This window comes from Ascaphus truei, unplaced genomic scaffold (genome assembly GCF_040206685.1).
Source record: "Ascaphus truei isolate aAscTru1 unplaced genomic scaffold, aAscTru1.hap1 HAP1_SCAFFOLD_1743, whole genome shotgun sequence".
Lineage (NCBI taxonomy): Eukaryota > Metazoa > Chordata > Amphibia > Anura > Ascaphidae > Ascaphus > Ascaphus truei.
Window position 1 is genome coordinate 42,183 of NW_027454639.1, and position 25,622 is coordinate 67,804.

At 55.5% G+C, this 25,622-nt stretch overlaps 1 protein-coding gene across 1 annotated transcript in view; it reads right to left on the reverse strand.

The window, feature by feature from the left end:
- Positions 1-18,229, reverse strand: part of LOC142476819 (formin-like protein 1) — a 58,939-nt gene extending 40,710 nt beyond the window's left edge. The window contains exon 1 of the mRNA XM_075581964.1: positions 17,233-18,229. Within this exon, the coding sequence (XP_075438079.1) occupies positions 17,233-17,391 (159 nt within the window). The 5' untranslated portion in view covers positions 17,392-18,229. The remainder of the gene's footprint in view (positions 1-17,232) is intronic.
- Between the last annotated feature and the right edge of the window lie 7,393 nt (positions 18,230-25,622).

Sequence of the window (25,622 nt, forward strand, 5' to 3'; positions counted from 1 at the left end):
ACGTGTGTGTGTGGGGGGGGGGGGAGGTGGTGGGAAGGGGGGGGGGGTGGTGAGAAGGGGGGGAGGTGGTGGGAATGGGGGGGAGAGGTGGTGGGAATGGGGGGGAGAGGTGGTGGGAAGTGGTGGGAAGGGGGGGGGGGAGGTGGTGCGAAGGGGGGGAGGTGGTGGGAAGGTGGGAAGGGGGGGAGGTGGTGGGAAGGTGGGAAGGGGGGGGAGGTGGTGGGAAGGTGGGGGGAGGTGGTGGGAAGGTGGGAAGGGGGCGCGAGGTGGTGGGGGGAGGGGGTGAGGAGGGGGGAGGTGGTGGGAGGTTGTAAGGGGGGAGTGAAGGTGAAGGTGAAGGTGGGGGTGGAGGGGAGGTGAAGGGGGGTGGTGGAGGGGAGGTGAAGGGGGGTGGAGGGGAGGTGAAGGGGGGGTGGAGGGGAGGTGGAGGGGGGGGTGGAGGGGAGGTGGAGGGGAGGTGAAGGGGGGGTGGAGGGGAGGTGAAGGGGAGGGTGGAGGGGAGGTGAAGGGGAGGGTGGAGGGGAGGGTGGAGGGGAGGTGAAGGGGGGGGTGGAGGGGAGGTGAAGGTGGGGTGGGTGGAGGGGAGGTGAAGGGGGGGTGGGTGGAGGAGAGGTGAAGGGGAGGTGAAGGGGGGGGGTGGAGGGGAGGTGGAGGGGGGGTGAAGGGGGGGTAGAGGGAGGTGGAGGTGGAAGGGAGGGGAAGTGTAGTGAGGGGTGGGTGAGGGGAGGTGAAGGCCGCTCCCTCAGCCGTCCAGCAGCTCCCACGTGGATGTGAGGCGGGAGGCAGCTTGTTGTGGCCGCTCCCCCGCTGTGTCCCGGGCACTCGCTCCCCCAGCTGACTGTAGCGGCGCCGGAGGGGGGGTTTGGGGGGGGGGGGCTGAAAGCGCGGGAGACACGGGGAGAGGAGGAGGTGCGCGCGGGTGTGGAGGCTGATGTTCGGGGAGGAAGAGGCGGAGGCTCTGGGACCGGCGGGTATGTGAGCCCCACCCCCCGGGTTATACATGCTGCTAATGTACACCCCCCCCCTAGTGTGTGTGTGTGTGTGTGTGTGTGTGACACTGTGTGTGTGTCCCTGTGTGTGTGTGTGTGTGTGTGTGTGTGTGTGTCCATGTGTGTGTCCCTGTGTGTGTGTTTGTGTCCCTGTGTGTGTGTGTGTGTGTGTGTGTGACACTGTGTGTGTGTGTGTGTGTGTGTGTGACACTGTGTGTGTGTGTGTGTGTGTGACACTGTGTGTGTCCGTGTGTGTGTGTGTGTGTGTGTGTGTGTCCCTGTGTGTGTGTGTCCCTGTGTGTGTGTCCCTGTGTGTGTGTTTGTGTCCCTGTGTGTCCTTTGGCCCATCACTCCGCCTCAGGCCAATGAGAGGTGTGCGGGGGCGGCCCAAGGGACCAATGAGATTTCCCCTAGGGACACCGGACATCCAGCAGGCAGGCAGGCAGGCAGGCAGGCAGGCAGGCATACAGTGCTTTCACTAATATAGTATAAGATATAACCACCGGAGAGCAATCATCTGCAGAGAAGGTGTAACCAGAGCAGGACACACAGAGTAACGCTCTGCAGCAGGCAAGAGGAGGGTACATGGGAAACGCTCTGCAGCAGGCAGAGGAGGGTACATGGGAAACGCTCTGCAGCTGGCAGAGGAGGCTACATGGGAAACGCTCTGCAGCAGGCAGAGGAGGGGTACATGGGAAACGCTCTGCAGCAGGCAGTCGAGGGTACATGGGAAACGCTCTGCAGCTGGCAGAGGAGGGGGGTACATGGGAAACGCTCTGCAGCTGGCAGAGGAGGGTACATGGGAAACGCTCTGCAGCAGGCAGAGGAGGGGTACATGGGGAAACGCTCTGCAGCTGGCAGAGGAGGGGGTACATAGGAAACGCTCTGCAGCAGGCAGAGGAGGGGTACATGGGAAACGCTCTGCAGCAGGCAGGGGGAGGGTACATGGGGAAACGCTCTGCAGCAGGCAGGGGGGAGGGTACATAGGAAAACGCTCTGCAGAGGCTGAGCAGAGGGAGGGTGACATGGGGAAGAAACGCTCTGCAGCAGGCAGAGAGGAGGGGTACATGGGAAAACGCTCTGCAGCTGGCAGAGGAGGGTACATAGGAAACGCTCTGCAGCAGGCAGAGGAGGGTACTTGGGAAACGCTCTGCAGCAGGCAGGGAGAGGGTACATGGGAAACGCTCTGCAGCAGGCAGGGGAGGGTACATAGGAAACGCTCTGCAGCTGGCAGAGGAGGGTACATGGGAAACGCTCTGCAGCAGGCAGAGGAGGGTACATGGGAAACGCTCTGCAGCAGGCAGGGGAGGGTACATGGGAAACGCTCTGCAGCAGGCAGAGGAGGGTACATGGGAAACGCTCTGCAGCAGGCAGAGGAGGGTACATAGGAAACGCCTCTGCAGCAGGCAGGGGAGGGTACATAGGAAACGCTCTGCAGCAGGCAGGGGAGGGTACATAGGAAACGCTCTGCAGCAGGCAGAGCAGGACACACAGAGTAACGCTCTGCAGCTGGCAGAGGAGGGTACATAGGAAACGCTCTGCAGCAGGCAGAGCAGGACAAACAGAGTAACGCTCTGCAGCAGGCAGAGCAGGACACACAGAGTAACGCTCTGCAGCTGGCAGAGGAGGGTACATAGGGAAACGCTCTGCAGCAGGCAGAGGAGGGTACATGGGGAACGCTCTGCAGCAGGCAGAGGAGGGGTACATGGGAAACGCTCTGCAGCCCGGTGCCTGGCAGTGCCTGGGCGAGGCAGAGATACCCAGAGATACCCCTCCCTGCGGGTTTCCTGCAGCTGTTTGTTACTCTGCTCTTCCTGTGGCACCGAGTAATGAGTGAGGGGAGGGGAAGAGAGGAGGAGGGGGGGGGGATGGAGAGGGGAGACAGAGAGAGGGGGGGGGGGGGGGGGTGTATAGAAAGATCGAGTGGTGCGGGGGGGGGGGGGGGGGGGGCAGTGGAGGAACAGAGGGGGGGGGGGGACACAGACCGGGGGAGGCAGAGAGAGAGGAGGGGGGAGAGAGTGCGAGAGAGGAAGGATTGGGGGTTGACAGAGGAGAGGGGGGGAGCAGAGAGAGGGGGGGCAGACAGGGAGGGGTGGGCAGAGAGAGAGAGAGAAAAAGGGGGAGGCAGAGAGAGATGGGGAGGCAGAGAGAGAGAGAGAGAGAGAGAAAGGGGGAGGCAGAGAGAGAGAGAGAAAGGGGGAGGCAGAGAGAGAGAGAGAGAAAGGGGGAGGCAGAGAGAGAGAGAGAGAAAGGGGGAGGCAGAGAGACAGGGGGCAGAGAGTGAGAGGGGTGGCAGAGAGAGAGAGGGGTAGAGAGAGTAGAGAGAGTAGAGAGAGAGAGTAGAGAGAGAGAGAGTAGAGCGAGAGAGGAGAGAGAGGAGAGAGAGGAGAGAGAGGAGAGAGAGAGAGAGGGAGGCAGAAAGAGTATTGTGGTTAGTTATTAAGGTGTGAGAGAGCTGCGCGTGTAATGTAACACTCGCATTAATGTTACTGAGTGTTTCCTGTGACACACACACACACACACACACACACCTTATATATTTCTCACTCAGTCGCTGTGAGTGAAAATGTGCACAATTGTAGGCCAGCTGTGTAGATTAACACTATACGAGAAAGCACAACGCAGACACGCAACTGATGTTGACAAAACAGTGACAGCAATTTAGTTAACAAGCAAGAGATGCACTGCGGGAGGTACGTGCTCGTGCCACGAGAAACAGGAGTTTTCCCTTCCACAGCTCGTAAATGTGTTAAAATATTGCAATTTAATCTGAAACACAAAGATTGTTATAACGTTTGAGTTCAAAGTGTGTTCAACATCCCATCCTCCCGTTAAAACGCACGGAGACAAGTCGTCGCAGTCTGACTGCGTCATCGATGACGCTCTGACCCTGCGCCTCCCGCTCCCGAGCCACGCGAACTAGTTTTTCCGTCCCCCTAGCGACCGAGCCATATCAGGAAACCTTTTCGGGTACGCGTTTCGCACGAGAATTCCGTGCTCTCCGCGCGTTCCGACGCCCCTATCAGCTGCGCCGAGCGACCATGTTGTCACTCTGTGCTTGGTGAGGTCATCGCGCCGTCACCCATTCCAAAAGGAGATTTATTCGATTATCAAATCATTCTTAAAAGTAATCTGCACAGTATATTATATATATATATATATAAATAAAACATTCAACTACATTACAATTGGCAGTGGCTCCAAAGAACTGTTTAATTGTGGGGGCAAAAAGGACATAACATTTGGGACCCCATCTGCTGCAGCAGATTCAATCTCAACCACCCCAATGTACATCTGCGTTGCCCCAAAGGTGGGCAGCCTGATGGGGCTCCCCAAGAGCTGCTCCCCTCTGCACAGGAGCAGCGTGCTGAGGGTTAACATGTGCTTGTACTTTGTGAAACGTCAACCCCACCCACTGGAATGTTAATGAGCCAAGAGGAGACACAAAGTCCTTTTTGTTCACAGATGCAGCAGATTCAATCTCAACCACCCCCAGTGTACGTCTGCGTTGCCCCAAAAGGCGGACAGCCTTTGGCGCAGCCAAAGGGTGTGAGCCGTTTGGTGATGTTAAAGCGTCTCTACTTCAATCTGAATCTCATAAGCCCTTTATCCCTTGTACCAAATTTTCCAACTCTTATCTGTGCATGAAATGTCTGTGAATTCATTGTATAACCTCTGTTCTTTTAATGTAACCATGTATTTTTTATAACTCTGTGCCCAGGACATACCTGAAAACGAGAGGTAACTCTCAAAAACATTTTTATAAATAAATGCATTTCCCTGTCCTTGCCCGGAGCTGCGGGTGTAGCTTTTCCATGTAGACCCGTTGTGTTTCTTCCTTGGTACTGGGGGAACATTTACACGCCATTGGGTTTGTGCGCAATGACTTCACCTTGGAGAGACTGCGTCCGCCTCAGGCGCAAGACACGGAATACCGATGCCCCCTGGAAATACTCCACGGGTTTTGTTACTCGTCGCTATCCTGTCTGAGCGATCCCGTTTGGCGACGCCATTGGGTATCGACCGTCACAAGGGGACTCGGGTCTAGGAGGGAAGCCACTTGGATGGACGCCCATATGGGCGTCCGGGGGTTCGCAAAGAACCGGGATAGGGACCACTTGAGGTTTGATAAGGGATGGTCCGAGCCCGCTCACGGTGGCATGCGCTCTCCAAGCTTTGAACTATTTGTATTTGCGGTGCGACCGTCTTCGTAGTGTCTCACGTGGTGGGCATTGAAGACCTTGGTATTTAATGCTGTTCCATCCAAACATTTCTTTTGAGCCGAAAAGTCTATGACATGGACTAAATGGACTTTCTTCGAGGAAGCCAATAACTCAGACATCATGGTGACCCGTAAAAGTTAAAAGTAGACGCCCTCTACATGGGATCCACTCGATCCGTCTAAAAATAGTCTGCCGTCAAACCCATCTCCCAAAGAATTCCAGGAGTTCTGATATGACGGACATTAAATTGAATCCGGTAAAGCTTACACGGGAAAACGTTCCCAATACATCTTGGAAGCAAGACCCCCAGTCTCGTCTCCCCCCAACTCCTTAAGCTTCACAACTCATTCCTGGAAGCGGGACAGATACCCCAAACTATGTTGCAGGCTCGCAACGCTCTCATCCCAGAAGAGGGTAAAGACGCCTCTCGGGGCTCAAGCTAAATCAGCCAATATCTTTGATAAATGTCGATATGGAGATCTTGGGTGGAGGCGCTGCACACAAGGAGAAAGAGCTCACCCCAGGCTCCCAGAGGCGGAGGCTCAGGCCTCATGTGAGCAGACAGGTACAGCAGCATGCGCAGTTACCTTAGGCATAGGGAAAGGGGGCCACATACACTGGCGACACACTTTATTCGAGCTCGGCTAGTCCCACGAATTCGGGTATACCCGGGTGTATTGAGGTTTGTGACTGTTTTCTGCCCGAGTGCATTGGGTTATTTTCCAGGCAGGGATTGAAGCATTTTATTCCCGCTGGCTGCAATACTGCACAGTAAATATATATATACTGCATTACAATTCATGAATTTATGCCATCTGGTAGACACGCGAAGCATTGCAGCCTATTAAATCCTAATCATTATCATTTAACAGATCAGCCGCCCGTCAGCCAGGCATGAACCCAGGCTGGGAAGGCAAACGCAATGGGGCTTGTCAGAGGTGAGGAGCGGCGCATTCCAGGTATCTGCCAGGTACATACTGGGTATTTGCTCGAATAAAGTGTGTCGGTGCAGTATACAAGACATTGCATGCACAGTTATATTATCTCTATGTTATAGGCGTATGTAACAGTTACAGATAATATATATTATAGGCGTATGTAACAGTTACAGATAATATATATTATAGGCGTATGTAACAGTTACAGACCAGATTTACATGTGAGACGGCTTTAGTTATGAAAGAACATAGCCTGGTGGCGGCTGTGAGAGTCTCCGGTAGGTTGTTGCACTTTTGCGGGGCACGGTAAGAGAAGGAGGAGCGGCCGGATACTTTGCTGGACCATGAACAGTCTTTTGGAGTCTGATCTCAGGTGATAGGTGCTGCATGTGGTAGGGGTGAGGAGCTTGTTCAGGTAGCTGGGTAGCTTGCCCAGAAAGTATTTAAAGGCGAGACAGGAAAGGTGAACTTTGCGCCTAGACTCTAGTGATGCCCGATCTAGTTCTTTGAGCATTTCGCAGTGATGTGTGCTGTAGTTGCATTGGAGAACAAAACGGCAAATTGAATTGTAGCGGGTGTCAAGTTTGCTAAGGTGGGTTTAGGGTGCCGAGCTGTATACTATGTCCCCATAGTCTACCCCGCCCCCCCATACTACAGAAACGTAAAGATGACCTCTCTCAATGGGACACTCACGTCATCTCCTGGATCGGTGAACACGCTCGGTGGAAATGAGTCTCCTACTGGGGGAGACTATACCTGTTCCCAACCCTCCCGATCCCAATCCCGCAAGGGGAACAATGAAAGATGGACAATCCCATGTCACCGGGTGGAAAACAAAAACCCTCGGGGTGCGCAGGACCACCCCGAGCCCGGAATCGGATATTTGGTCGCGGCCACGTCACCACGACCAAGTCTCCACCATGTTGGCCGCCGAGGGACCCTCTCCCGCCCGACTCCTAGCCGTGACATCAAGTGAAGTTAAGTGACAGGGTTTAGTTAATGTAAGGGGTTAAGGGTTGAGGGGATTAGGGGAAAGGGTTGAGATGATTAGGGGAAAGGGTTAGGGTAAACGGTTAGGGTAATGGGTTGAGGTTTTTAGGGTAAGGGATTAGGTTAAAGGGTTCAGGTTTTTAGGGTTAGGTTTTTAGGGTAAGGGTTTAGAGTAAGGGGCATTACGGTAGGGGGTAGCTTTAGTATTAGGAGGTTTTAGGGTAAGGGGTAAGGTTAGGGACTTACCTTGGTGGTGAAGCGGCCAGCGGAGAGATGTCCCAGTGGCAGCTAAACACCGGCGGTCATCTTGTGGCAAAAAAAACGGCCGCAACCGAAATGTCCTAGACCGGGCCTAGCATGCCGAAAGTGGCCGGCGGTCTCGGCTTACCATCCATGTATATACTCATACTACAGAGCAGCACAGCTGGGACAACTGGTGGCATGTCCCGCTGACCCCACACTAAGGAGATGGGTGGAACAGCGCTCCGACACCCATACGAAATTCACTCTGGTCTCCAAAAAGGAGTAAGGGAAAAGGTTGAAGACCCCCACCCCCCAATAACTCATTCCCTTAAAATGTGGGATCAAACCAAAGATAGGTGTCAGCTACCCAACAGGGGCGCCCCTCAATCACCCTTCTGTTCCACCACCCGGCGTTCACCATGGGTCAAAAGTAGGTTCGAAGGATCCAACAATGTGCAAAGGGTCTAAATCATTGGAGTCTCCATCTATTGAGCATGACTTGGGTAGCAGAGAGATCTTCCGCTATTTGCAATTGGTCTCGCACCCAATCCTGCCACCCCACCAGCCCTATCCTCACAAGGTTTGAAGAGGTTGGTCTCCATTCTCCTGACCAAATGATGTCCTTGTTTCATTCATCTGTTTGCATCCTTTGCTGACAGGACGCCGTCAAGTTTATCCTTGGGTTGAAATCGGACCTGGATAGGGTATTGGACCCAGGGTGATTGGGGGGGGGGGGGGATCTTCGAGGCTGCTTCAAAAGCATCACTATACGCCACCATCAAAAGGTCCTCTACTGGTGGTACCCAACTCCGGTGCAGCTCTTGGGGATGTTCCCCGAGGACCTCCTGCACCTGCTTCAGTTGAATAAGGGGCAGACTTGGTGGTCATGCCCTAGGGTATCCCTACTCTAGACTAATGGAAAAAAAGCACAACCTCAGCGCTATGCCCCCCAAAAACGTGCTACAAATATGCATATAATGTCAAATGTTTACTGGGGGGGAAGGGGAGAGAGGTGAAGTTTACCCCGCTCAGCCAATGGCATACGAGAATAGAGACTGGAGTGGCGCTATCAGGGATAGAGACGTATATTGGAGAACAAGGAAAAGAATCCCAAAGGATGCACTCACTGGAAAGGGAACTCAAAATAAATACATTTTAATGATAATCAAACAAACAAATTTTCTATTTAAAACCTAAACTGAAGGGGCGTATGTGTGTCACAGCGAGGTATGGAGCACTAACTACAAGCCTATTTCTGGATATGAACACTATATTTAGTGATCCAGACAAAAGGCTGAGTAGTAATAGTCTGGTGGAAAAAGTGGTATGGATAGGTATCTGCTCAGGTGAGTAGACAGATGGAGGGTGGCCAGGTGGCTTCTCCAAAAATACTGGACTCAATGGTGAAAGGTGCGTCACGTCACTATGTCCGGGGAGGAAAATAGTGGACACATACAGTACATGCCCAGTATTACAGTACCTCTCATTTTTTACTGGACAGAGTATCCAAATGCAGGACAGTCCGGTTCAATACCGGACACCTGGCCACCCTAGACATATATCTCAGACCACAATTCTTTAAAGACGCCAAACAGGAGAAAAGAACACGGGGTAAAGGGGAAAAAAAACACAGGGAGTAGAACCTGAGGGAACGGGCTTGGGGAAGGAGTCTTCACCCCGAAACGTTGCCCCCCTGATTACTCCCCCCTCATCGTGTTTAACCCTCCCCCCAAACCTTATCCATTGTCTTCCCCCACTCCCTTCCCCTGTGTTTTTTTCCCCTTAACGCCTTTATTTAGGGTCCATTACTACTTACCCGCTTGTGCGACATCGCTTCCAAGTTTATTTGTACCATCTTGTGCTTGCATGAAATAATTTTTCATTTTGGCATATACCTTGTTTTGATCCTTTTCCCCCCTTAGTCAGCGAGCGCTGGAACTCTAGTTGGTGTTTGAACACGGGGTACATAGTTAAAATCACCTTGCGTGTGAATAGTAGGTAATTTCACCTATTATTGTGCACGAAATACAAACCCTTGATAGGGACGGCATGGAACGCTCCCCCTGCACCGATAATCCTTAACGTAACGTCACCAGTGGATGCGGAGTGGATACAGATAATAGGGAGCTGTAAACAAAAACGCCGTTTTCGATGTCTTATTACATTTTAGATCTTGTTTTTTGTCTCTCCCATCACGACCGAGACAGCTCCCTATTATCTGTATCCACCCCCCATCCACTGGTGACGTTACGTTAAGGATTATCAGCGCGGGGTGAGAGTTCCATTCAGTCCCCATCGAGTATTTCCACTTTGTACCAACATCAAAAAGGGGAAATCATCAACTATTCAACCTCAAGGTGATTTTTCTCTGAAACTATTTACCCCCCGTGTTCTTTTCTCCTGTTTGGCGTCTTTAAAGAATTGTGGTCTGAGATATATGGTATCTGTCTAGGGTGGCCAGGTGTCCAGTATTGAACTGGACTGTCCTGTATTTATATACTCTGTCCAGTAAAAAATGAGAGGTACTGTAATACTGGACATGTATGTGTCCGGTATTTTCCTCCCTGGACACAGTGACCTGACGCACCTTTCACCGTTGAGTCCAGTATTTTTGGATAAGCCACCTGGCAACCCTCCATCTGTCTACCATTATTTCTTTGTACACTTGGTGGGGTATTTAGCCGAGGATAATATTGCTTAAGTGCACAAATTACCACTATCCACGGTTATCTTGTTTTTTTTTATACAAAACAACGAGCACCGATTGAGGAAAAACAGAGCCCGACGAGGACAACCTACACTAGGCCAAGGTACACAACCTAGCTCATGGAGACTAGACTCGTGGTCATGCCCACTGAGCCCTCCCAGAATCGGGATAAAACACGTGGCTAACCTTGTGCCCTAGACAATGTGGAGAGCCTGGGGACTTGTTGCACATGCTGGGGTCTTGCCCTCGATTGCGCCCCATCTGGGTGCAAATACAGGATTGGCTAAAGAGGATTTTGGGCCTCGAAATTCCTCTGGACCCCTGGTTATTTCTATTAAATAAACCACTGGAGGGCCTGTCGAGAGCGACAGCAATGAGGTGTGAGACAACGGCGTTGTGGAAACAAAACACGACCCCATCGATAGATAAGATTCGGAACAGAATTTGGTTCGTCTGCCAGATGGAGAAATTGACGAGTTTGGTCAATGACACTGGCTCAAATTTTCAAAAAGTCTGGTCTCCGTGGCTGGCGCAAACTGACATCACGGGGGAGAGCAATGCCACCGTTTCGCTGCGATAGTGGAAGGAGAGTTCTCCTTCGATGAATGGCAGTGCTGGCAACACAGGGACGGGCATGACTGATAGGGACGGCTGCGGCCCCGAATCAAGCGGTTAGCAAGGGCGCACGAGGAGTCGGGGAGGTCTGGAAAAGCAGTGGCACATGGCAAATCCAGGAGCAGTGGCAGTCCTCCCCTTCCCCCCCCCTTTTCTTCCCTAGTGTGTCTTCCCTCTCCCCCCCTGAGTCTTTGTGTAGTGTGTTTAGTTGGGAATTGAACACGTGGCTAAATTAATTTCAGACGCCGTGACGGTTGGCCAGGACACGCCGTGGCCCTACGACCGGAAGAAACAAGACCCTCCCCCCCTCTACGGGGGGCACGCCCCACAATAAACGGAGATCCATTCCCCAAATGGAGAGAGTGACGAGGTTCTGGAGAGGCTCCTGCTCCCAAGTGCGAGGGCGTGGCAGCCGTGGTTGATATATATATCGTCAAAATGGGCAGTCAACGGCCTCTGATTAGACCACAGGCCCCCCAGAATCAGGACGCACCGGTAATCCTGGGGCTCCGTCACCCCCCCGGAGAGTGCACGACCCCGATACGTCTGTATCCACCTGAACTGTAAATATGTATCCACATATAACCTGTTATTCAAAGGATTGTACGGGCAGAACGATACCACTAATTTGTGCTTGGAACCCCTGGAGACCCCCCCCTCCCTCCTTTTTGTACCCCCATCTCATTCCACCCCCCCCCCCCATAAACTCATTGTTATAAGACTACAGTTCACACACAATATGTATGTGAGAGTCTGTGTATATACACACACACACACACACACACACACACACACACACACACGTGTATTAGGACAGTCCTCTCTTTACCCCCCCCCACGTGTGTGTGTATAGTGACCGAGATACGTGGATATGAAGGAGACGCCGCACGCCGGTCGGGAAGACGGACCCCGACATCAAAACATGAGAGGGGTTGGGCAACCAGCGCCTCCTGTGAGTCATTGTCACCTACCCCTCCCCCCCCATATACAGAGAGACTCGTTCTACATCCCCCCATATACAGAGGGAAGCGTTCTACATCCCCCATATACAGAGGGAAGCGTCCTACCCCCCCCATACTGCGACACTGACATCCTCCCCCATATACAGAGAGACTCATTCTACATCCCCCCCCATATACAGAGGGAAGCGTCCTACATCCCCCCATATACAGAGGGAAGCGTCCTACCCCCCCCATACTGCGACACTGACATCCTCCCCCATATACAGAGAGACTCGTTCTACATCCCCCCCATATACAGAGGGAAGCGTCCTACCCCCCCCATACTGCGACACCGACATCCTCCCCCATATACAGAGAGACTCGTTCTACATCCCCCCCATATACAGAGGGAAGCGTCCTACCCCCCCCCATACTGCGACACTGACATCCTCCCCCCATATACAGAGAGACTCATTCTACATCCCCCCCATATACAGAGGGAAGCGTCCTACATCCCCCCATACTGCGACACTGACATCCTCCCCCCATATACAGAGAGACTCGTTCTACATCCCCCCCATATACAGAGGGAAGCGTCCTACCCCCCCCCCCCACACACACACTGTGATACCGACATCCCCCCTTATATAGATGGAAGCGTCCTACCCCCCCCATACTGCGACACTGACATCCTCCCCCCATATACAGAGAGACTCGTTCTACATCCCCCCCATATACAGAGGGAAGCGTTCTACATCCCCCATATACAGAGGGAAGCGTCCTACCCCCCCATACTGCGACACTGACATCCTCCCCCCATATACAGAGAGACTCGTTCTACTTCCCCCCCATATACAGAGGGAAGCGTCCTACCCCCCCCCCACACACACTGTGATACCGACATCCCCCCTTATATAGATGGAAGCATCCTACCCCCCCCATACTGTGACACTGACATCCTCCCCCCATATACAGAGGGAAGCATCCTTCCCCCCTATACTGCGACACTGACATCCTCCCCCCATATACAGAGGGAAGCATCCTTCCCCCCTATACTGCGACACTGACATCCTCCCCAAATCACAGACACACTCCTCTCTATTCTACAGTACATACTCTCACTCTCCCCTGCTCACACACACTCCTGCATAGACACACACACACACACACACTAGCATCTACATACACACTCATTCTCTCTCCTGCACTCACACCCACACTCCCCCTCCCCCGCATAAACACACACTCTCCTCCCCTGCTCACACACACTCCGGCATAGACACACACGCGCACACACACCACACCCTCTCCCCTGCATAAACACACACTCCAGCATCTACATACACACACACTCCCCCGCATAAATACACTCTCTCCCCTTGCAGAAACACACACACACACACACACACACACACACACACACACACACACACCTCTTCTACACACACTCACTCTCCCCTGCTCACACACACTCCTGCATAGACACACAAGCACGCACACACACTCCCCTGCATAAGCACACACACACTCATACTCTCTCCTGCACTCACACCCACACACTCCCCCTCCCCTGCATAAACACACACACTCTCCTCCCCTGCTCACACACGCGCACACACACACCCTCACCCCTGCATATACATACACACACACACTCCCCCGCATAAACACACACTCTCTCCCCTTGCAGACACACACACACACACCTCTTCTACATACACTCACTCTCTCCCCTGCACACGCACACTCCCCTACATAGAAACACACACACACCTCTCTGCTTATACACTCTCCCCTACACACAAACCTCTCTCTATTCTACATACACGCACTCTCTCCTGTATACACACACACACACACACACACACACACACACACACACCTGATAACAGCAGATGAATGAAGCCCTGAATTATACATGAGCCGCATTCACTTGACCCGCCGCTCAACTCCAATATCCCCCCCACACTACACAACTGTCACACAATACCAGGGGGAGCAACAATATCCCCCCCACACTACACAACTGTCACACAATACCAGGGGGGGCAACAATATCCCCCCCACACTACACAACTGTCACACAATACCAGGGGGAGCAACAATATCCCCCCCACACTACACAACTGTCACACAATACCAGGGGGGGCAACAATATCCCCCCCACACTACACAACTGTCACACAATACCAGGGGGAGCAACAATATCCCCCCCACACTACACAACTGTCACACAATACCAGGGGGAGCAACAACATCCCCCCCCCCCACACACTACACAACTGTCACACAATACCAGGGGGAGCAACAATATCCCCCCCACACTACACAACTGTCACACAATACCAGGGGGGGCAACAATATCCCCCCCCACACTACACAACTGTCACACAATACCAGGGGGAGCAACAATATCCCCCCCACACTACACAACTGTCACACAATACCAGGGGGGGCAACAATATCCCCCCCACACTACACAACTGTCACACAATACCAGGGGGAGCAACAATATCCCCCCCACACTACACAACTGTCACACAATACCAGGGGGAGCAACAACATCCCCCCCCCCCACACACTACACAACTGTCACACAATACCAGGGGGAGCAACAATATCCCCCCCACACTACACAACTGTCACACAATACCAGGGGGAGCAACAATATCCCCCCCACACTACACAACTGTCACACAATACCAGGGGGAGCAACAATATCCCCCCCCCACACTACACAACTGTCACACAATACCAGGGGGGGCAACAATATCCCCCCCACACTACACAACTGTCACACAATACCAGGGGGAGCAACAATATCCCCCCCACACTACACAACTGTCACACAATACCAGGGGGAGCAACAATATCCCCCCCCACACTACACAACTGTCACACAATACCAGGGGGAGCAACAATATCCCCCCCCCCCCACACTACACAACTGTCACACAATACCAGGGGGAGCAACAATATCCCCCCCCCCACACTACACAACTGTCACACAATACCAGGGGGAGCAACAATATCCCCCCCCACACTACACAACTGTCACACAATACCAGGGGGAGCAACAATATCCCCCCCCCCCACACTACACAACTGTCACACAATACCAGGGGGAGCAACAATATCCCCCCCCCCACACTACACAATTGTCCCACAATACCAGGGGGAGCAACAATATCCCCCCCCACACTACACAACCGTCACACAATACCAGGGGGAGCAACAATATCCCCCCCCCACACTACACAACTGTCACACAATACCAGGGGGAGCAACAATATCCGCCCCCACACTACACAACTGTCACACAATACAAGGGGGAGCAACAATATCCCCCCCCCACACTACACAACTGTCACACAATACCAGGGGGAGCAACAATATCCGCCCCCACACTACACAACTGTCACACAATACCAGGGGGAGCAACAATATCACCCCCACACTACACAACTGTCACACAATACCAGGGGGAGCAACAATATCCCCCCCCCACACTACACAACTGTCACACAATACCAGGGGGAGCAACAATATCCGCCCCCACACTACACAACTGTCACACAATACCAGGGGGAGCAACAATATCACCCCCACACTACACAACTGTCACACAATACCAGGGGGAGCAACAATATCCGCCCCCACACTACACAACTGTCACACAATACCAGGGGGAGCAACAATATCCCCCCCCACACTACACAACTGTCACACAATACCAGGGGGAGCAACAATATCCCCCCCCACACTACACAACTGTCACACAATACCAGGGGGGGCAACAATATCCCCACACTACACAACTGTCACACAATACCAGGGGGAGCAACAACATCCCCCTCCCCCACACACTACACAACTGTCACACAATACCAGGGGGAGCAACAACATCCCCCCCCTCCCACACACTACACAACTGTCACACAATACCGGGGGGGCAACAATATCCCCCCCACACTACACAACCGCCACACAATACCAGGGGGGGGGGGGTAACAATGTCACCACTTTTTATAAAGCCACCGAACCACTACCCCTTCCCCCCCACAATATATAATAGGGTCAGAAGACCCACAGAAGACCCCTGCCCCATAATAATCTCCCGGACACCCAACCGTAGATTGTCAGCTCTTCTGCCCAGTGCTCAAACCCCTCCCGCGTCCCACAGAAGTTAGGTTACCCTACGAAGGGAGGGCGAGACTTCACGGCAAATTTCTACCTGCCCGCCGGTGCCATTCTGCCCGCCAGGTTGCTCTAGCACCGTTTAGGTAACGTGGCCCAAAACGAGAAGCTGGTTTACCAACTCAAAAGCCCCCTCCCCAAAAAAAAACCTTCCAGTGCCAAGCGACCCCCTACACACCCCTCCCTCCAGCAGCAGGACGAGGGTTGGGGAGGGGGACACCCCCAAAGGAAGGACTTGCTCGCGAGGAAGGGTAGTGGATGCACGGATCCGCCTCCCGACAGAGGTGGCAGGAGGGCAAATACCGCAAGGGAACCCAAAACAGACATAAAAGGTTGTCCTACAAAAAAAACAGGAGACAGGCCGGCATCTAAATCGGGCTGAGGGTCACCGCGGGTAGGGGGGGGGGGGGACACCCGTGGCCCTTATCTGCTGTCACATTATATGTTACAATGAAGAACAAGTCTGGTGCAATAATACCCCCCCCCCAGTTACACTATGACATACCTCCTACCCCTCCTCACCTTAAAACTAATCTAGCCGTGCTAAAAGCAAAGATTTGGTCTCCTTTTGACATTCATTGCAAGGTGCTGTGTGTTATCGGCCCGTTAGAAAGGAATTAATCCCCTCCCCCCATCTCCCCTTAACGGAGACGCTTTTAACGTCTTTGTATCCCGTGATTACACGAGCGCGTTTTCCCTTTTCTCCGGGAACACTGAAACCCCCCACGCGTAGCTGGGAGTCTGGAGGAGGCTGACAAACAGTCTGATCACGAAGGTGGTAAAAACAAACAAAAAAAAAAAAACCTTTTCACCTGCCGTGGAAGGGTTAAAAATACGTATTGGTCCGATTCTTTAAAAAAAATAAAGGGTTTCAATCGGATCATCTAATAAACGTGTGACTGTCCCGTTTGGTTCTTCTAGAACTAGGAGGTTCTGCCCAAGTCTACGCCTGTACAGAACCTTCCAAAACCATCACAGATATCTTCCATATGTACACACCACGGGTAGGTACCACTGCCACATACCTGGTTCTAGATAAGAGAGGTTCCAGAGCGCCAGTAGCCATATTGGTACAGCAAGTGTAACCTTGTGCCCGTTAATACAACGTCAAAGCTTCCAGTAGGTACGACGAGCGTCTTGGGTGGTCCTGCAAGACCACATGTACCTATTTTGGGGTTTCCGTAGGGATTGCTTGGAAGAACCGCTATCTAGTACAAGTTGGGACCCATTTTATGCCCACCCACTGCCGGAGGGTCTGTGGAACCCTCAGTAGGTTGGAGAGCTTGCCGACATTTAGATCGTAACCCACCGTCTGGGCACGCCCCTACCTAAGGGATGAGCACCGACTGCGGTGGACACCTTAGATTCAGGGTCTGGTACTGTACTCACCAAAACCTCGTTGAACTTCACCTCCAGCTCCACCGAGTTCGGCCTGGGTTGCTTGGCAGGGGCGGCCTCTTTCTGTTTTTGAGGTGGGGTCCCCGAGGCTGGCTGAGCCTTGGCGTCCCGGGACTGGAACATATCGAGGCCGCCGGCTGCGTTCCCCATTCTGCGGGTCCACGCGCCAAAATCCAGGTTGGGCCGGCGTGAGGTGGGAAGGGGAGAAGGTGGACGTAGCCAAGGAGGGAAGGGGAGGTGGTGGACGTAGCCAAGGAGGGAAAGGGAGAAGGTGGACCTAGCCCGAGAGGGAAGGGGAGTAGAAGGTGGACGTAGGCAAGGAGGGAATGGATGGGGGACAAACTACGAGGGGTGCTGGGAAAATCAAGTGCAAGATCGAGAGATGACACTCCCAACGTCCGTCTACGAGATGAAGATGGTGATGACCGACTTGAGTCCCCCAAAGATTTCAGTCGCCTCCAGACGCAAGATACATTGGAAGGGTAAACGTCCCACCCAGTCTGATCTGCCGTGAGGTTTCACATATGGTTGGATCTTGGAATCTTCTGGAGGGCTTCATGTAGGATCCAACGCTCTCCCAAACGTCCACGGTCTCCCTCTACCACACCTGTTCCCTTCTAGACTCCGTCCGGAGGCAGTGGAGAGGGGGGTGGGATATCGTAACCCGTCTTACACCAGAACGAACATCAAGTGCTCCGTGTGGGGACACGAAATGTAGACCACAGAGCAGAAGGAAGTCAAGGTTTCAAAATCAAAGGGGGGGAGGGGAGCGAAAGTCCGGAAACGGAGCTGCGTGCGATTTCCACATGGGTCACCGGCGCAGGAGGTGTCACACGCGTGTTGTGTGCTGCGTGCGAGGGCACGGGGGATGGAGGAGGATGGGGGTGGGATGGAGGTTGGAGGTGTTGTGTATCGGCTGTAACTGGATGCAGGACTTGGTAGGAGCTCGGTTACAGGGACCAGGAGTGTTTGAGTTTGGTGGGGGCTCTCGACACCTTGTGGTGGCTGCTGGCCCAGTATGGAGATGGTTAAGGAGTGGGGAGGGGGGAGATAGTGTGGGGGGCGGGGGGGGGGTAGAGGTGAGAGGGGGAGAGAGAGAGAGAGTGAGAAGAGAGGGGGAGAGAAGAGAGTGAGAAGAGAAGGGGAGAGAAGAGAGGGGGAGAGAAGAGAGTGAGAAGAGAGGGGGAGGAGTGAGAAGAGAGGGGGAGAGAAGAGAGTGAGAAGAGAGGGGAGAGAAGAGAGTGAGAAGAGAGGGGGAGAGAAGAGAGTGAGAAGAGAGGGGGAGAGAAGAGCGAGAGACCGTGAAAGGAGCGAAGAGCGAGAGACCGTGAAAGGGAGCGAGCGAGAGACCGTGAAAGAGAGCGAGCGAGAGACCGTGAAAGAGAGCGAGCGAGAGACCGCGAAAGAGAGCGAGCGAGAGACCGCGAAAGAGAGCGAGCGAGAGACCGCGAAAGAGAGCGAGCGAGAGACCGCGAAAGAGAGCGAGAGACCGCGAAAGAGAGCGAGCGAGAGACCGTGAAAGAGAGCGAGCGAGAGACTGTGAAAGAGAGCGAGCGAGACAGTGAAAGAGAGCGAGCGACCGTGAAAGAAAGCGAGCGAGACAGTGAAAGATAACGAGAGAGAGAGACCGTGAAAGAGAGCGAGCGAGACAGTGAAAGAGAGCGATAACCCTTCTGTGCTTAAGCAAAAAAACAGTCGCTAACATTAACCCTCCCCCTTCCACCCCCCCCCCCCGGGAGGAAAAAAAAAAAGAAGGATGAGAATGGGACTTCAGAAATGGTTATTTTTGTCAAAAAAACGTTGTTTATTTATTTTGACCACATTTTATTTAAACGCAAAAAACACCCACCTTCGGCACAGTACAGAGACCTGTCGCCTAATAGACAGGAAGTATACAACCCGCCACCGCAAATGGGGTTTTCCCGGACACCGCTGGAAGTTGCGTTATTTTTTTTTAAGTCGTCCACGGAGACGCAAAAACATTCCCCCCCCCCCCAACTTTTTCAAAGAATGTGACAATCTTCTGTAAACTAACCTAACCGCACTAAAAGCAAAGATTTGGGCCTCTGTTGAAGTTCATTGCAAGGTGCATTTCCTTTGGGGCTTGTGATTTTAATGACAAATCAAGGGGGTTTGCCTTTCCCCTTTATCCCACCCCTGTCCTTATCAGAGAGCCGATCCAGGGAAGGGGTGGGGCGGGGGCTTTATCTGTGCAAACTCTTGTTGAACGAAGATGAGGTCAGATAAAAAGGATCAGCCAGAGGGAATCACCCCCCCCCCCCCCTAGGAGGGACTGACCCCTTAACCATGTCACTGCCATTAGTACGCTTTTCCCCTCGGAGAGACGGACCCCTTAACCATGTCACTGCCATTAGTACACTTTGCCCCTAGGAGGGACTGACCCCTTAACCATGTCACTGCCATTAGTACACTTTGCCCCTAGAAGGGACTGATCCTTTAAGGGGTCCCACACACCAGAAGTTACCCTACAGAAGTTGTCACCATAAACCCCCGAAACCTACAAAAACCCCGTGCATAATAGGGCGTCTCTCGCCCGCAACCTCCTGTGAATAAACGTGCCACCGATTATGGAGTATTAGGGAAGTGTTTGTAGGCAAGTCTCTTTTCGCAGCGTGGCCCTCCGCGTGGCTTGGTTTAGGTGGCGGTCTCCTCGGCCAGCCTCCCCAGGCGCACGCCACGCCCGGCCCGCAGGGCGTGGACGGTCAGCTTGGCCGAGCTCTCCGCCTCTCCGAGGGCGTTCAAGGCCCGGCAGGTGTACACCCCGGAGTCCTTGGGGAGACGTCGGAGATGATCAGGGCGCAGCTCCCCGACTCCTCGTACTCGATCCGGAAACGGTGGGACTCTTGGAGAGGGGTGCCGGCGGAGAACCAGAGGACCTCGGGGTCTGGGAATCCTGGGAGAGAGAGGGGTGAGCGAAAGAGGGGAGGGAGGGCGAGAAGGAGGGAGCAGAAAGAGGGAGGGCGGGAGGGCGGGGAGCAGAAAGAGGGAGGGCGGGAGCAGAAAGAGGGGAGGGCGGGAGCAGAAAGAGGGCGGGCGGGAGCAGAAAGAGGGAGGGCGGGAGCAGAAAGAGGGAGGGCGGGAGCAGAAAGAGGGAGGGCGGGAGGGCGGGAGCAGAAAGAGGGAGGGCGGGAGGGCGGGAGCAGAAAGAGGGGAGGGCGGGAGCAGAAAGAGGGAGGGCGGGAGCAGAAAGAGGGCGGGCGGGAGCAGAAAGAGGGCGGGCGGGAGCAGAAAGAGGGAGGGCGGGAGCAGAAAGAGGGAGGGCGGGAGCAGAAAGAGGGGAGGGCGGGAGGGCGGGAGCAGAAAGAGGGAGGGCGGGAGGGCGGGAGCAGAAAGAGGGAGGGCGGGAGGGCGGGAGCAGAAAGAGGGAGGCGGGAGGGCGGGAGCAGAAAGAGGGAGGGAGGGAGGGCGGGAGCAGAAAGAGGGAGGGAGGGAGGGCGGGAGCAGAAAGAGGGAGGGAGGGAGGGCGGGAGCAGAAAGAGGGAGGGAGGGAGGGCGGGAGCAGAAAGAGGGAGGGAGGGAGGGCGGGAGCAGAAAGAGGGAGGGAGGGAGGGCGGGAGCAGAAAGAGGGAGGGAGGGAGGGCGGGAGCAGAAAGAGGGAGGGAGGGAGGGCGGGAGCAGAAAGGGAGGGAGGGAGGGCGGGAGCAGAAAGAGGGAGGGAGGGAGGGCGGGAGCAGAAAGAGGGAGGGAGGGAGGGCGGGAGCAGAAAGAGGGAGGGAGGGAGGGCGGGAGCAGAAAGAGGGAGGGAGGGAGGGCGGGAGCAGAAAGAGGGAGGGAGGGCGGGAGCAGAAAGAGGGAGGGAGGGAGGGCGGGAGCAGAAAGAGGGAGGGAGGGAGGGCGGGAGCAGAAAGAGGGAGGGAGGGAGCAGAAAGAGGGAGGGAGGGAGGGCGGGAGCAGAAAGAGGGAGGGAGGGAGGGCGGGAGCAGAAAGAGGGAGGGAGGGAGGGCGGGAGCAGAAAGAGGGAGGGAGGGAGGGCGGGAGCAGAAAGAGGGAGGGAGGGAGGGCGGGAGCAGAAAGAGGGAGGGAGGGAGGGCGGGAGCAGAAAGAGGGAGGGAGGGAGGGCGGGAGCAGAAAGAGGGAGGGCGGAGCAGAAAGAGGGAGGGCGGGAGCAGAAAGAGGGAGGGCGGGAGCAGAAAGAGGGAGGGCGGGAGGGCGGGAGCAGAAAGAGGGAGGGCGGGAGCAGAAAGAGGGAGGGAGGGAGCAGAAAGAGGGAGGGAGGGCGGGAGCAGAAAGAGGGAGGGAGGCCGCAGAAAGAGGGAGGGAGGGAGGGCGGGAGCAGAAAGAGGGAGGGAGGGAGGGCGGGAGCAGAAAGAGGGAGGGCGGGAGCAGAAAGAGGGAGGGCGGGAGCAGAAAGAGGGAGGGCGGGAGGGCGGGAGCAGAAAGAGGGAGGGCGGGAGGGCGGGAGCAGAAAGAGGGAGGGCGGGAGGGCGGGAGCAGAAAGAGGGAGGGAGGGAGCAGAAAGAGGGAGGGAGGGAGGGAGCAGAAAGAGGGAGGGAGGGAGGGAGCAGAAAGAGGGAGGGAGGGAGGGAGCAGAAAGAGGGAGGGAGCAGAAAGAGGGAGGGAGGGAGGCCGCAGAAAGAGAGAGGGAGGGAGGGCGGGAGCAGAAAGAGAGAGGGAGGGAGGGCGGGAGCAGAAAGAGAGAGGGAGGGAGGGCGGGAGCAGAAAGAGAGAGGGAGGGAGGGCGGGAGCAGAAAGAGAGAGGGAGGGAGGGCGGGAGCAGAAAGAGAGAGGGAGGGAGGGCGGGAGCAGAAAGAGAGAGGGAGGGAGGGAGGGCGGGAGCAGAAAGAGAGAGGGATTTGCAGAAAGAGAGAGGAGGGAGAGAGGGCGGGAGCAGAAAGAGAGAGGGAGGGAGGGAGGGCGGGAGCAGAAAGAGAGAGGGAGGGAGGGGAGGGCGGTAGCAGAAAGAGAGAGGGAGGGAGGGAGGGCGGGAGCAGAAAGAGAGAGGGAGGGAGGGAGGGCGGGAGCAGAAAGAGAGAGGGAGGGAGGGAGGGCGGGAGCAGAAAGAGAGAGGGAGGGAGGGAGGGCGGGAGCAGAAAGAGAGAGGGAGGGAGGGAGGGCGGGAGCAGAAAGAGAGAGGGAGGGAGGGAGGGCGGGAGCAGAAAGAGAGAGGGAGGGAGGGAGGGCGGGAGCAGAAAGGAGAGGGAGGGAGGGAGGGCGGGAGCAGAAAGAGAGAGGGAGGGAGGGCGGGAGCAGAAAGAGAGAGGGAGGAGGGCGGGAGCAGAAAGAGAGAGGGAGGGAGGGCGGGAGCAGAAAGAGAGAGGGAGGGAGGGCGGGAGCAGAAAGAGAGAGGGAGGGAGGGCGGGAGCAGAAAGAGAGAGGGAGGGAGGGCGGGAGCAGAAAGAGAGAGGGAGGGCGGGAGCAGAAAGAGAGAGGGAGGGCGGGAGCAGAAAGAGAGAGGGAGGGAGGGAGCAGAAAGAGGGAGGGAGGGAGGGAGCAGAAAGAGGGAGGGAGGGAGGGAGCAGAAAGAGGGAGGGAGGGAGGGAGCAGAAAGAGGGAGGGAGGGAGGGAGCAGAAAGAGGGAGGGAGGGAGGGAGCAGAAAGAGGGAGGGAGGGAGGGAGCAGAAAGAGGGAGGGAGGGAGGGAGCAGAAAGAGGGAGGGAGGGAGGGAGCAGAAAGAGGGAGGGAGGGAGGGAGCAGAAAGAGGGAGGGAGGGAGGGAGCAGAAAGAGGGAGGGAGGGAGCGAGGGAGGGAGCAGAAAGAGGGAGGGAGGGAGCGAGGGAGGGAGGGAGCGAGGGAGGGAGCAGAAGAGGGAGGGAGGGAGCGAGGGAGGGAGCAGAAAGAGGGAGGGAGGGAGGGAGCAGAAAGAGGGAGCAGAAAGAGGGAGGGAGAGAGGGAGCAGAAAGAGGGAGGGAGGGAGGGAGCAGAAAGAGGGAGGGAGGGAGGGAGCAGAAAGAGGGAGGGAGGGAGGGAGGGCGGGGAGAAGAAAGAAAGAGGGAGGGAGGGCGGGAGAAGAAAGAAAGAGGGGAGGGAGGGCGGGAGAAGAAAGAAAGAGGGAGGGAGGGAGGGAGGGAGGGCGGGAGAAGAAAGAAGAGGGAGGGAGGGCGGGAGAAGAAGAAAGAGGGAGGGAGGGCGGGAGAAGAAAGAAAGAGGGAGGGAGGGCGGGAGAAGAAAGAAAGAGGGAGGGAGGGCGGGAGAAGAAAGAAAGAGGGAGGGAGGGCAGGAGAAGAAAGAAAGAGGGAGGGAGGGCAGGAGAAGAAAGAAAGAGGGAGGGAGGGCAGGAGAAGAAAGAAAGAGGGAGGGAGGGAGGGAGAAGAAAGAAAGAGGGAGGGAGGGAGAAGAAAGAAAGAGGGAGGGAGGGAGGAGAAAGAAAGAGGGAGGGAGGGAGGGAGAAGAAAGAAAGAGGGAGGGAGGGAGGGAGGGAGGGAGAAGAAAGAAAGAGGGAGGGAGAAGAAAGAAAGAGGGAGAAGAAAGAAAGAGGGAGGGAGAAGAAAGAAAGAGGGAGAAGAAAGAAAGAGGGAGGGAGGGAGGGAGAAGAAAGAAAGAGGGAGGGAGGGAGGGAGAAGAAAGAAAGAGGGAGGGAGAAGAAAGAAAGAGGGAGAAGAAAGAAAGAGGGAGGGAGAAGAAAGAAAGAGGGAGAAGAAAGAAAGAGGGAGAAGAAAGAAAGAGGGAGGGAGGGAGGGAGGAGAAGAAAGAAAGAGGGAGGGAGGGAGGGAGAAGAAAGAGGGAGGGAGGGAGGGAGAAGAAAGAGGGAGGGAGGGAGAAGAAAGAAAGAAAGAGGGAGGGAGGGAGGACAGAAATACGTCATTAATAAAACAGCTTGTACTGCGCGTCATGTGCATGTTACATACAGACGCGGCACACACGAGTTTGTATACACCTTATGTATATTGTGGGTCAGGCAGTGAAAGAGTTAAGCACCCGTTCCTATTTCTGCGTTAATACACTTTGTCCCAGAGCGTAAAGGGAACCGGCGACAGTGAGGTCATGTGACAGAGGCGCACCTTCTCCGGCTGCGCCAACGCCTGCACCGGCTGTGCCAACGCCTGCACCCACGCCAACCCCAGCCATTAGCCAATCCCAGAGCCAGCCAATCCAGAGCCAGCCAATCCCAGAGCCAGCCAATCCCAGATCCAGCCAATCCCAGAGCCAGCCGCCGGCCAATCCAGAGCCGGCCAATCCCAGAGCCAGCCAATCCCAGAGCCAGCCAATCCCAGAGCCAGCCAATCCCAGAGCCAGCCAATCCCAGAGCCAGCCAATCCCAGAGCCAGCCAATCCCAGAGCCAGCCAATCCCAGAGCCAGCCAATCCAGAGCCAGCCAATCCCAGAGCCAGCCAATCCCAGAGCCAGCCACCAGCCAATCCCAGAGCCATTAGCCAATCCCAGAGCCAGCCGCCAGCCAATCCCAGAGCCAGCCAATCCCAGAGCCAGCCGCCAGCAAATCCCAGAGCCAGCCAATCCCAGAGCCAGCCACCAGCCAATCCCGGAGCCAGCCGCCAGCCAATCCCATAGCCAGCCAATCCCAGAGCTAGCCAATCCCAGAGACATTAGCCAATCCCAGAGACATTAGCCAATCCCAGAGACATTAGCCAATCCCAGAGACCGCCGCGGGCCAATCCAGAGCCAGCCAATCCCAGAGCCAGCCGCCAGCCAATCCCAGAGCCAGCCGCAGCCAATCCCAGAGCCAGCCGCCAGCCAATCCCAGAGCCAGCCGCCAGCCAATCCCAGAGCCAGCCAATCCCAGAGCCAGCCGCCAGCCAATCCCAGAGCCAGCCAATCCCAGAGCCAGCCGCCAGCCAATCCCAGAGCCAGCCAATCCCAGAGCCAGCCGCCAGCCAATCCAGAGCCAGCCAATCCAGAGCCAGCGCCAGCCAATCCCAGAGCCAGCCGCCAGCCAATCCAGAGCCAGCCGCCAGCCAATCCCAGAGCCAGCCAATCCCAGAGCCAGCCAATCCCAGAGCCAGCCAATCCCAGAGCCAGCCAATCCCAGAGCCAGCCAATCCCAGAGCCAGCCGCCAGCCAATCCAGAGCCAGCCGCCAGCCAATCCCAGAGCCAGCCGCCAGCCAATCCCAGAGCCAGCCGCCAGCCAATCCCAGAGCAGCCGCCAGCCAATCCCAGAGCCAGCCAATCCCAGAGCCAGCCGCCAGCCAATCCCAGAGCCAGCCAATCCAGAGTCAGCCGCCAGCCAATCCCAGAGCCAGCCACCAGCCAATCCCAGAGCCAGCCGCCAGCCAATCCCAGAGCCAGCCGCCAGCCAATCCCAGAGCCAGCCGCCAGCCAATCCCAGAGCCAGCCAATACCAGAGCCAGCCAATCCCAGAGCCAGCCAATACCAGAGCCATTAGCCAATCCCAGAGCCAGCCGCCAGCCAATCCCAGAGCCAGCCAATCCCAGAGCCAGCCGCCAGCCAATCCCAGAGCCATTAG